General features: G+C 40.5%; 1 protein-coding gene across 1 annotated transcript; it reads left to right on the forward strand.

The window, feature by feature from the left end:
- The first annotated feature begins 4,637 nt into the window (after positions 1-4,637).
- On the forward strand, positions 4,638-9,127 carry LOC133883697 (UDP-rhamnose/UDP-galactose transporter 4-like). The gene is made up of 3 exons (XM_062323114.1): positions 4,638-4,733; positions 8,171-8,332; positions 8,634-9,127. The coding sequence occupies exons 1-3, from the start codon at positions 4,638-4,640 to the stop codon at positions 8,952-8,954; spliced, it is 579 nt and encodes a 192-aa protein (XP_062179098.1). The 3' UTR covers positions 8,955-9,127.
- Positions 9,128-12,477: the final 3,350 nt, after the last annotated feature.

Consider the following 12,477-nt stretch of genomic DNA (forward strand, 5'->3'; position numbering starts at 1 on the left):
GCCCTGTCCGTGCATCGCTGGAGCACTACCGTTCGCCGGAGCCGCCGCCGCCCGTGATGCGCTATGTCGTCTTCTCCGTGAATCCTTCTTCCTCGACCATAAAAGCAAGGTGAGGACCCCTTCTTCTCCTCCCTTACTACTATTTTAGCATCATACTAAGTCCCTAGCCAAGCCCTAGCCCCGGCTAAAGCCCAATCTATGCCGCCACGGTCGTCGCCATCGCGGACAGCCGCTAGACAGCCGCGCTATAGCCAATTGGCATCGATGTTCCCAAGTGCCAGAGGTCAAATCACCAAGCCCTTTCACCGGTGCATGTCCCATGATGTTCCCCACGCCCTCACCAACCAGGTCGGCCAGTAGATTAGCCAAACTATCGAAATCAAGGTCGACATACCCGCTGTCCGGTTTCTGGACGCGTTCTGCACGCGCACCGGATTTGCATTCGCGTCCCCCGTCAATCTGAAAGCCGTATGGATGCACCAACCACGTCATAGCATATCCCATTGAGTCTTCTACGTTAACCTAGGAGCCTATCCCCGTTTGTACAGCGACACAACCAGGACGCCATTGCCAACCACAGCATGTCGCAGCCATCACCCGTTTCATCTCTACTGATCGTTCTTCCTCAAAGTGGATGATCTACTAAAACCTATGCCATAGAATTGTGTTCCCGGGTTATATGAACATCCTTGTTCAAACGGTTCCTCAAAATTCATAGCCAATCGCTGGGAACGCAAGCGTCTTCGTTCCTGCATTTGTTCGCGGTCACCACTAAACCTAGAAGCAGTCATCGCTGTTTTGTCGCTACCTCGGATGACCCCTTCCAAACCAACCATACCGCTAAGTTAGTCTTTCCGCGTTCTACGCCATGCTCCCCTCGTTTCACTGAAACATCACCGAAGCTGACATCAATGTTTGTGGCCACGTGCCCAATCGCCATCTTTGACGAAACCCGAACCACCACCGCTACATAGAGTGACCAGTAGTATCTTTAACCTAGAAGCGCAACCTTCCGCCTTTTTGATCCATCATAGGTGGTCGATACTAGATCTCCGCGTATCCCTTCTTTAATCCAAGACGGTTCTTGCATAGCATGCCAATTCAGCGTCACATCATTCTCCTTAGCCTAGTCAGTGAAGTCTAGTCTATCCTACACTTCTTGAATCTTGCATAAGGATGTTGTCAAGCCTGACACAGTGATTGCGCAATAAAGTCTTTCCCATAGGAAGATAGTTCCGGAAAATTAGCATTTCCTTTTCAGTCTAATCCATCTCTCGAAAGTTGTTCTCTTTTCATCTTAACTTCGATTTAGGCGATTCTTGTGTCTAAACATTTCTAAAATCATCCCTATCCAACCATAGTATTTTTAAAGTGTTTTAATGATGTTTTGTATGTTGTTCTTAGTGTTTCCTTTGTGTTGTTTGTCGGTAGTTCTCGCGATTAGTCGATAACGTTTCGAAGTAGTTCGAGGGACTTCAAGACCAAGGTTTCGACAACACTGAGCCGCATTGGGTAAAAGGCAAGTGTCCTTGATCATATTGAACCTATGTTTTTAAATGTTTTGTTTTACAAAATTGCATGCAGTGTCAATATGATGGGTAGTCACCTATGTTAGGGTTTTCCCTAGATTTTCCCTTATCATCCCTTGGAACCTAGATGGTTTATGGTTAGGTGTCCTTTGTGGGTAGATTGCTTAGCCATAGTTTTGGGATGTTAAGAAGTGTCATAATCTTGACTAATGAACATATGCAACAATGGTGGTTAATGTGTTAATGGTCTAGCAACATGGAACCTTAGGCCTTGAGCAAAGTAGTTTTGATGGTTGTCGTGGTTATGATGTTGGTTTAGTGTTTGCTTAAGTAACCTAAGTAAGGATTCGGTTCGTGGAGTGACAACCCAAGAAGTAACGTACCAACCACGAGGCTGATATAGGTAAGGCGTGACATACTGATTAGAGTCTATCCAGTATGTGTTGGGTCAGCACAAAAGGGGGCTTCTGGGTAGGAGCTTAGCTTGCGTAAAGCCTGGCGGTGAAACCTAGTGAGTAGACACATACTGGATTAGTCTCTGGTTAGTGGAAAGTATCATACAGTGATTCTTGGCGGCACACCACTGGCGTGTGTTAAGTGTTTCGCGAACTCGGTAATATGGAATTCACTGACTCGTGGGGAAAGCTGGACAATCTCTGCAGAGTGTAAAACTGTTATAACAGTCGTGCTCACGGATATGAGAGACTTGGATCCTCACATGATTAGTGGGTTGTGGTTATGATTTTGGTTGTGATTATGGTTCTGGTACGGGGAGTACTAGATAGCTGTGGTTATGGTTCTGGTATAGGGAGTACTAGATAGTTGTGGTTATGGTTCTGGTACAGGGAGTACTAGATGGTTTTGGTTATAGTACAGGGAGTACTAGAAGGTTATGGTGTGCAAGGTGGGGAGCCTTGTATACTGGATGCTGAACTGTTTGGGTTACATTCATTTAATAACTGCTTAATGTTTTTGAGTCCAAATATGTTTTCATTACTCCCATTTACGCAAAAATACCGTGTGTTAGCCTATTCTTGATATAAGCCTGCATATCATTACTTTCCCTCACTTGCTGAGTACTCTATGTGCTCACACTTGCTATTTTCCCTATACCATATGACATGTATGTTGCTGCTCAGTGAGTGAAGATGTTGAAGACTATCAAGACGAGGATGTGACGTTCTAGGCGCATGTCTCCCAGTCGGTTGCCTGTGGTCTTGTTGGGCACCAGTGCTTTTTTTCCGCTGCAGATATCTTCATAGAAGACAATATATGTCAATTGCTGTAAGAGTTTAACGTTTATTTAATAGAAGTATTGCTTTTGTTACTTCACATGTGACGTTCTTATGTGTGTTGAACATCCTAAACACACATAAGCCGTATCTGGTTTTGTCCGTTAAAACCGGGTGTGACAGGTCATAACCTTGATCCGTCACCTTTGAGCGTCTCCCATGTTCTTTGGTGGCAGACGTAAATGACAGGTAAACTCTTCACCCGTCACTTATGTCTGTGTGCTGGGAGAAATACATAAGTGACGGGTAACCTAAGTTACATGTCACTTGTATTTAACATAAGTAACGAGTAAATATGTTACCCATCACTTATGTTTATGGTGTCCTGCTGGATTGGCCTACTTCTTGGCTACATCCTGGAGTGTAATTAGGATTTGGTAGCCATCTTCTCCCTGCAAATAACAGCAACGCATACAAATTCATAGTGACAAACACACTTATATAAGAACTCACTTCATCACAAAATCGTTACAAAGTTCCAATCTATTCATTACAGAATCACAAATGTTACAAAGTTCCGATCAACTCATATTACACAAGACATCCAAACTAGGGATTCTATAGTGGAACTCGCTATGTGGGTTGATGACTTCAAACACTATGAACTCGATGATCCGTTGTCGAATCTCCAGGATTGCACCGTTGTCGAAAAAAAGAGCGTCAAATCCTTAGAATAATTTGACACGTAACCAATGTTATGTTACCATATAATTAAACTAATTACTAAAATTAGTTACGAATCATCTCGTATTGAACTTACATCGGGGGATTTGAGATCCTTCATGCGGAGCGTGAGGAGCATGTTCCATGCAACATAGAATCCGCAGGCGTTGCCCTGTGGTTGTTGGTGGCACTATTGAACATAAAATTTAGTGTTAGATCAAAAGAAAAAAATAGCAACATAGAGCATTTGTTAATCTGTTAGGTAGCACTTACCGCGAACTCGGTCTTGTATGTCAGTCTGTGACCGTCTTTCTCGTTGTAGTCAGGTTAGGGAGCAGTTGAATGTTAAAAAAGTTAAATATGTAAATTAAGCTAGATAGAACTTACATGTCGAGGAGTCCTTTTATAGCGCTATAATCATGCTCTCCAAGTTTGCCTTTTCGTCCTACTGGTCTTGACGAGTCGAGTTACCACACCAAGTTCCACTTGAGACAAATAACCAGTAAGATCCAATAGCCACCGGTGTTGGGGGTGCCCAACAGGTAGTGCATTTTGGAATATTGTTGCATTGCTTTGGCCACTTGGTCCATAGTGAAGTCAAGGTGAAGTTGGATGACCAATATTGTAATGGCCTCAAGGTCAAGAAATGCGATGGAGTCCTTGTTTTTCTTGGTTTCTTTCATCAAGTGTTTACAGATAAGAACACGGTTAGATTCAAGACTTAGTGGTATTAATTAATAAATATCCAGTTTCAAGGGACTTAGAATGTGAAGACCCATAATAACAATATGGCCAGGCCATCAAGGTTGAAGAGGTTGTATAAGTCGTTGAAACCCACAATGAAGTTGATGTCGTCTTTAGTTAAGAAGTGTCATCATTTGTACTGTATGTCTATGGATGTGACATTGCTGTCTCTACAAGCCTGCATGTAATAATTATGTAGGTTGATACATGCTTGTTCTGCCCTTGCTAGGCCATCTACCATTATCATGGGCTTACCATATTTGAATTTTGTGTTGGCACTAGTCCACTCTTGCTCCAATGTCTGTGGCCTTCTTCGCTGATAAAATGGCCTTCGACATATCTGGCACGTACTTCTTAGAGCCCTTCTTCTCAACCTTCTTTTTGTTCTTCTTTGGGCTCTCTAGGTGAGATGAAATTGGATCTAGAAGCAAAGCTGCCGGATGCGGAGGAGAAGGCAATGAAGCTGGCTTCTTTGGGCGAGGAGAAGGAACTGCCTTCTCTGGAAGTGAGGGGCACGACAGTGGTGCACTTGGAGCTCGTCCAGACTGGGATGCACTAGAGACCACGATGTTGCCCCTCTTCCACTGGATCCTTTGATGAAGAGCTTCACTCAGAGTTATGACTTTATCATTGGGGGGGGGGAGCTCCAATACGTGATCGGTGGCATTGCTATATACCATGTCCACAATAACCATGACATAGCCTGCACGTATCGGGACCGTATGTAATATACGGACGCCTGGAAGCACCTGACCCCTTGCAACCTTGATGTGATACCCGCTAGGCCTGATTACAAGGCTGCAGGGTATGGGCCCTTCTATCAGGCCAATTGTATCTGGCTTAGTCACGGTAGTAACTACTTATTGCTCCACCTCCTTAGAGGCACATCTACTCTTCCCATTAGCTCCAGGGTTAGCTTCCTGTGGCATGGTAATCTATATTCCCTGTGATGCAAGCTGCCCCATGATGCTTGCGTAAACTTTTGGGTGATGTCCTATGTAATTACATCCACATCCACTGCAGACCTCTTCCTCTTCTTGTACATCCCGATGTCTTTGGGAAAGCCGTATTTCCAGTTTTGAGAACTTGATACACCTCGCACTCGACATGGGTGCTCTGGATTTCCCAGCGCCATTGTGAGAGCATCATGTTCCCTGACCCAGGTGAAAGAACCTTGGCTGGTTGCGATCGCCTTTTCTTTGACTTTTTCTGCGACTGCCTGGGTTTCGCTACTTCTGAATGTGATTTCCCCGCTTTTGGACAGCTCACCCCTTGCACATAGATATGACCGTGATCGTCCTTGGAATTGGAACCAAGGATTCTCGTGGCTTTCTTTGGCTAATGTTTCGTCCTTTGCCTGCTATTTCACCCTTTTCCCAGCGTACCTGGTTGTGTCAGTCCTATGGTTATGCTTGTTCTTAGCCCAAAGCTGCTTCTTCTCCTCACTCTCCATTTTGAACTGCTCAAAGTTCTTCATTTGCACAAAAGCATCTCAACCTTCCTGTTTCAAGTGCTTGTAGCTCTCGAAGGGTGCCACCCCTTTAGCCAAGTACTGATTCACAAGCTTACTCTTAAAGCTTCGGTGAAGTTTCACGATCACTTTCATTGCTAAGTTGGCTGCAGCGATCATTTGGCGCTCGCTCATGTTTCCAGGGTACTCCAGATACTCTTTGACGGCATTATCGAACAAGTCCCTCTTTGCTTCGTCATTAAGGTCATCAAACTTAGTCGTTATCGGCACCCTCTCCCGAGCAATGAACCATGTGACCCTCCAGAAATCTATTCAGGACATTTTCATCCGTAGGCAGCCCGTCAGCATCGATTCCCGTGACGGTAACCTTATCCATTGGCCATTGTGTTTGTGTCCTTAGCTTTCGGACTCGTGCACCACTATCAGCTGTCTGGCTTAGAGACCGCGCTTCCGCCATTTAGAGAGAAAACAAGGGGAGTTGATCTAAACAAAAAATATTCCTCCATTCAACAAGTATAAACTGCATTGACTCCTATCAATACCTCTTCAGTGGGATTGTATTCTTCGTCACTTGCCCGATGTCTGCTCTCCCGTTCACATGGAACATGGCTCGAGCTGTGATATTGGCTTTCGCTACTGCCGAAGGAGGACGACAGGTGCGGGCTTGGGCTCCTATCCGCCCCATCTTGTGCCGGGGCTGCCTCGAATGCTAGCATCCTCTGTGCTTTTGGTTTTTCAGGGGTGATAGTCCTCTTCTACCCCATAGAAATCAAGTGTAGTATATTCTGTTCTCAATAGAGAAAAGAAAAGATATCAAGGTTACTACAAACTGCTCATATTACTATAAACTTGCACCTTAAGATGTCATCGCTATCCTAATAACACAAACAGATAAGCCGAATCAAGAAGTTGTGGTCTTTGCAATCTTGCTATCCTAAGAATCATTGTGGTTGGGCCATGCTATAGTAATTCATAGATTAACTATCATAGGTAGCTGAATCAGAGTTCATATATATAAAAACAATGGATGAGAGAAAAGGCAGGCTTCTGATTTCAATGATGGTATTGAATACAAAGCAACATGTTCCAAAAAAAATGCAAAGCAACAAGTTCTTGAAAGAAAAGGCAAAGTAACAGGCATAAAGAACAGATGAAGCTAAAAATGGATTCAACCAACCAAAACTGCTTGGCACATAGATATGGATAAAAAAATCAAAATTAACTCATCATGCCTCCAAATCTCAGCTCAATGAGCCTTTGCTTTGCAATTTCACACATCAGATTGGACAAAATAGTAAGTGAAAAATGGAGATCTAAGAGTGGGTTGTGGTTCACTTAAACAAACTAGATCTCTTAAACAAACTAGATCTAAGAGTGGACAAAATAGCAAATGAAAAAGCGCTTCAATTTTCAGTGTCATGATGAACCAAGAAAATGTTCTTTTCAGCATCTGGAGCTCCATTTTGTAGTTGTTATCATATCGGATCTCTACTTAGTTAACGATAAAAAATAACATTTTAACATGATAAATGCTAAAAAAAACACAAAGGAAAACATAGACATGAAATGTATCATTATTACCTCCAAGTCTCTATCAACTTGTGTTATGTCCTTCACGCTACTATAGAGTTGTGACTGCAAAATGAATGGTTGCGTCACAACCTGCAAGTGAAGGAAAAATAGGATGTAACTTTGTAAAGAAACAAAACACATTAAACAAAAGAAAACAATGAAAGACGTAGCACACACTGAATAAAAAAATTTTACAATAGAGTATTATGATGAAGCTCTGTAGTTTCATAATGCATCCTCCCATTTACACGTGACCATTTTATTGGGTTATCTTACAAAATCTGTCCATTGACGAAAATCCTTTTCATCTTTAAGTTGTATATACACAAACAAATTCTTATACTTGTTGGTCTCCTATTTTAATCTCACAGGGAAACACGTGATCTTAGAGAAAATTACTTATCTTCATACCATCTGATGTTTTGAATAATTTAGCTGTTATGTTTTTCCTACAAAATTCAGACATCTTTCGATGAAAGGAAACCATACATCTAAATGAAAATGAAAACATATATTAGCTATTGTAGCTTACATGGTTCCATCCTCAGCAAACAAGTATCAAGGAGACCAAATCTCAGACTGCAATCTGAACCTATCTAAGTTGCGGATCTCTCCAATCAAGTTCAAAATTTGCTCTCTGCCGGTGCACTAAAAGACAAAGGAACCAATTTTTCACAAAAAGAACAGGACTAATCCTTCTGAACTCAACAAGCATGGAATTAAGAACTCAACAACTTTGGCGTTTTTGACATTTGGCATTTTTTACTATTTGATTGCCCTTGCTGCACTACATTTTCAGTAATAGTTCTATGAGCAATGCATGTGGGTTTTCGACCTATCACATACCCAATTAATAGGGGCCCAATTTTGATTCTTTTGTAATTTCTGCTTTTTTGAAGTATGTTCATTTTCTCCAACGGAAGTGCTCATTGAACTCATTCAATCTCCTAGGCCACACTACTCCAGCCCAAGCAGGATCCCTCTTGCTAGTGGGGTCATTCATAGATTTCTTGCTGACAGGCAAAAGAGTGGATCACTTCAATTTCTCATATCTTGCTCTGGTAAGGGCACAATCATAACAATGTTTCATCTCTGATCATATGGTGATTGATGCTGCAGTTTCTCTATAAATAATTCACCTATCTGTTTGCTTAGAGATAGGATGTTGATTAGCCAACGTTTAGCAGGTTGAGATTTTTGCTATACTGCATGTGCACAATGGTTTATGTGTTTATGGAATATTTATATTATGGTCTTGTGAATGTTATGTAAGAAATCTTTCTAGCGACTATTAGTTTCCTATCATCCTAGAATTTTGGATTTGAGTGTCTTTCTTACCATAGCTTTTCCCTAATTCTGCAGTTTTTCCTTGTACTCTCATGCTTTATTGCCATTGGTGTTAATCTGAGCCAATTCATCTCCATTGGGCGGTTTTCTATTGTGTCCTTCCAAGTCCTGGGCCACATGAAGATCGTGTTTGTTCTGTCCCTCGGGTTTCTCTTCTTTGGCAAGGAGGGTCTGAATCTTCAGGTCGTCCTTGGGATGGTTCTCGCTGATCTTGGAATGATATGGTACGGAAATGCATCAGCCAAACCAGGTGGCAAAGAGCGGCGTAGCATCCTGCTGGTGAGGTCTGAGAAGCACAAGGAGGATTCAGAAGAAAAGGTTGGTGCGGAGAAGTAGTCTTGTTATCTGACTGCAACTGAGATGACTGTGGGAGTACGGGAAACATCAACCGAGCTGCTGATTCTTTTGAAGACTCTGGTCAGTTATTAGCACTATCAAAAATAACAAAAGACCATACACAATTCGTGAATGAAAGCCCCTGAGAAATCCAAAGCAATCAGAGTAGCACTGCAAGAACTCAAATTAAGGTACAAGTTTTGTTTTTTTCTTTTCTTCCTCCTTGCTTTTTAAACTGTACTCTAATGGTCTAACCTTAAGTTCATATTTGTTTTGTGTAAGGTTCAAATGCATGGAAATGCTATTGGCAAAGATGTAGATTTAGAGAATGGATGGGTATCAACAGTTGATCAATGAGCTTGAAGATGTTCAAGATAAAAGACCCCAACTTGAAAGAAACATGGAAGGTGGCTTTCACTGATGATGAAGGTGACACAAGGGAAGTCGGAGATGATCCCTGGCTTTAAGCTTGCTTCTGCATGTATTCTCCATACAATAAAAAATTGATCAGCTATTCAAACTGATAGGAGCTGAATGGGTTATAACTGACATCCATGCATTCTTCAACTCCTGCAGGGAATTTTGCCAGATGGTCAAGAAGATTGTGATCTACCCCATTGAAGATGGGAGGAATCTCGAGCCTTTCCCGGAGCAGGATCTCAAGACTGATTTTTAGAAGGGAGGGCATGGCTGAAAGGTGGATTTTTGGAGCCTTTCATTGCTGAAGCGTCGGTGGCTATCGTTTTTCTGGAGATGGTTGTAGCTAAAACATGATGGCTAATTTGTTGTGATGAAGCAACAGATTGGTTGCGAGCGTCAGTTATGACAATCTTCACAAGCATTTTGAACAAGAATTGACGCATAACATAGGTTCCCAAAAAGGAAAAGGTTTTATAATGTGGCTCTAGTTTGATTTAAAGAAAATTACAATGTCCATTTAGTAGTTTGCTTATATTTAGCAAAAGCCTTACTGGGGTAAGGAATAATTAATGAAGATGTATAAGACCTGTGGGTATGTAAGTTTTGTAAATCTATAATCTAAGTTGAGTTCAGATTTACTTGTTTCTAGAGAACACTTAAGCCATGAGGCATGCAATGCATGATCGCTTATATATTCAAATCGTAATTGATTGACTAGCCGAATAAAGATTACCCGATGATGGCCTACCAGAGAGGAGCGAGGACTCGCATCGGTTATGTCTCGGCCACCATCTCTTCGTCCACTTCCCTTGTTGAGGTGGCCACAGTCAACTATAGACCGTTTGCTATATATATTTTAAATTACTCAAATAATCACCAAAATGCAATAGTTTGACTGGTGACTCCTCTCTGTATCAGCTGTGCACACTAGTCTTGAGTTCAAGTGGCTCCCTTTAGGCTACCGAAATAATTAATTAGTGTGAAGCGTCTTAAGTTAAAAAAAATATTTCTACTTGTTTTAAAACTATTTTCTATAGTTTAAACAATAAATTTTAACATTTTTGCAACAACCTATATTATGTGTTCCTACAGTACGTCCATGTGTAACACTTTCACACATAATAGAGTATGTGTTACTGTACATATTTGTGTTTCTATAGTACATCTTTGTGTAACACGTTAGCACCTAACGGAATATGTGTTGCTGGCAAACTTTGTAACACTCATGATGTGTTACTGTAGTAGTTCGCAGTAACACATTTTTTAATATGCTACAAGAATATGTTATGTGTTCCTATAGTACATCTTTGTGTAACACGTTAGCACCTGATGGAATATGTGTTACTGGCAAACTTTGTAACACACATGACGTGTTACTATAGTATTTCACAGTAACACATTTTTTAATGTGCTACAAGAATATGTTACAAAAGCCATGTCTTGTAGGAGTGAATGAGTCAACTCAAGAAAGCGTTCAAGAAAGGAATGATGGTTGGTTTGAAGGATGTAGTGTTTGGGAAGAAAAAGTTGTGTAGTACTTGCCAAGCGGGAAAGCAAGTTGCAAGCTCTCATCCATATAAATCAATGATGTCTACATCAAGAACCTTCAAGCTTCTACACATGGACCTCTTTGGACCAACTACCTACAAAAGTTTTAGTGGTAATCTCTATTGTCTTGTCATTGTTGATGATTATTCGAGATACACTTGGACTTTAATTTTAGATGACAAGAGCAAGACCGTTGGGATCTTCAAAAAGTTCACAAAAAGGGCTCAAAATGAGTTTGAGGCCACAATTGTGAGGATCCAGAGTGACAACGGCACGGAGTTCAAGAACACTCAAATTGAATATTATTGTGATGATAGAGGCATCAAGCATGAGTTCTCATCAACTTACACCCCTCAACAAAATGGCATGATAAAGAGAAAGAATAAGAACTTGATCACTCTTGCAAGAGCAATATTGCAAGGGAGGGGAGCTAATGTACAGTAACCATGACTTTTAGGCTGATAAACAGTAACCGACATGGGTGAATAGTAACCGATAGAGCGAAAGATCTGGGAAGAGAGAGAAAGATCCGAATGCCAATTTCAATTGAATGTATTTGAAATTGAAACTGGATGTACGATGATTCAATTTGAATTTGAATTGCATTGTGTAATTCAAATCAATTTAAATTTGAATTTGAATTTGAAATGAGGATTCAAATTATGAGATTGAATCGAGTTGAATTGAACTCATGATGTAATTAATACTAGAATGCATTTGAATATATTTCGAACAATCTGAATTCACATTTGAGTATGAAATCGATAAGGATTTGGATTGAACCAGAAGGGAATTCGATAGATGAACTGGGACCTGCAAATAGCTTCGACTAGGGTTAAATTTAGGATTTTATTTCAGGATAAAGGATGGTCAAGAGATTATTCCCGGGTTTGATATAAATTCAAATATAAATATTTGAATTTGGAACTGATTTGAATTGAGCTCGGATAACGAACTAAGACTTGAATTTGTCTGAGATTGGATTTGATTATAGGAAAAAGAGAATTGGTCCAGAATAATTCAATTAATTGAATTATTGATCAAAGTGAAATTTAGGGATAATTCAATTGAATAAATTGAATTTTGGATTGAGTTGGATTTGGGTTTAAAGGAAAGATCTAGCGATTCAACTAGGGTTTGATTTAGACGATGATTCGAATGTTTGAATTTCTAGGACTTGAATTGGACATGTATCTGAAGATCGATTTTCACAAATCGATTTGGATTAGGAAACTGCCAAAAGAACTAAAATGGAATCAAATTTGAATAGCATTAAAATTTGAATTGTCACACAAAGAAACATGGACATCGAGAAAGAAAAAATGCAATTGCTCAATTTAATGTAGGGTTTAAGTTTAGAAATTGACTCTAGTGAATTTTGGAATTCATAGTCCAATAATTATATACATGTATATAAGCACATACGAATATATACATACACACAGATATATATTTCCTGGATTTTATGTTGGATTAATAAATTAAGAAAAAATCTAAATATGAGTGGATTTTGGCTATTTTCTAAATGCTAAAACGAAGGATGTTATAGAAGGGG

The sequence above is a fragment of the Phragmites australis genome, chromosome 1 (assembly GCF_958298935.1).
Source record: "Phragmites australis chromosome 1, lpPhrAust1.1, whole genome shotgun sequence".
NCBI classification, from domain to species: domain Eukaryota; kingdom Viridiplantae; phylum Streptophyta; class Magnoliopsida; order Poales; family Poaceae; genus Phragmites; species Phragmites australis.

What these genes read in the sequence shown, in the direction of transcription:
- LOC133883697 (XM_062323114.1), top strand. Translation starts at nt 4,638, where the DNA reads ATGAAATTGGATCTAGAAGCAAAGCTGCCGGATGCGGAGGAGAAGGCA. An exon ending in AGGAACTGCCTTCTCTGGAA is followed by an intron (nt 4,734 to 8,170) that starts GTGAGGGGCACG and finishes GCTTTTTTGAAG; the next exon opens with TATGTTCATTTTCTCCAACG. An exon ending in ATTTCTCATATCTTGCTCTG is followed by an intron (nt 8,333 to 8,633) that starts GTAAGGGCACAA and finishes CTAATTCTGCAG; the next exon opens with TTTTTCCTTGTACTCTCATG.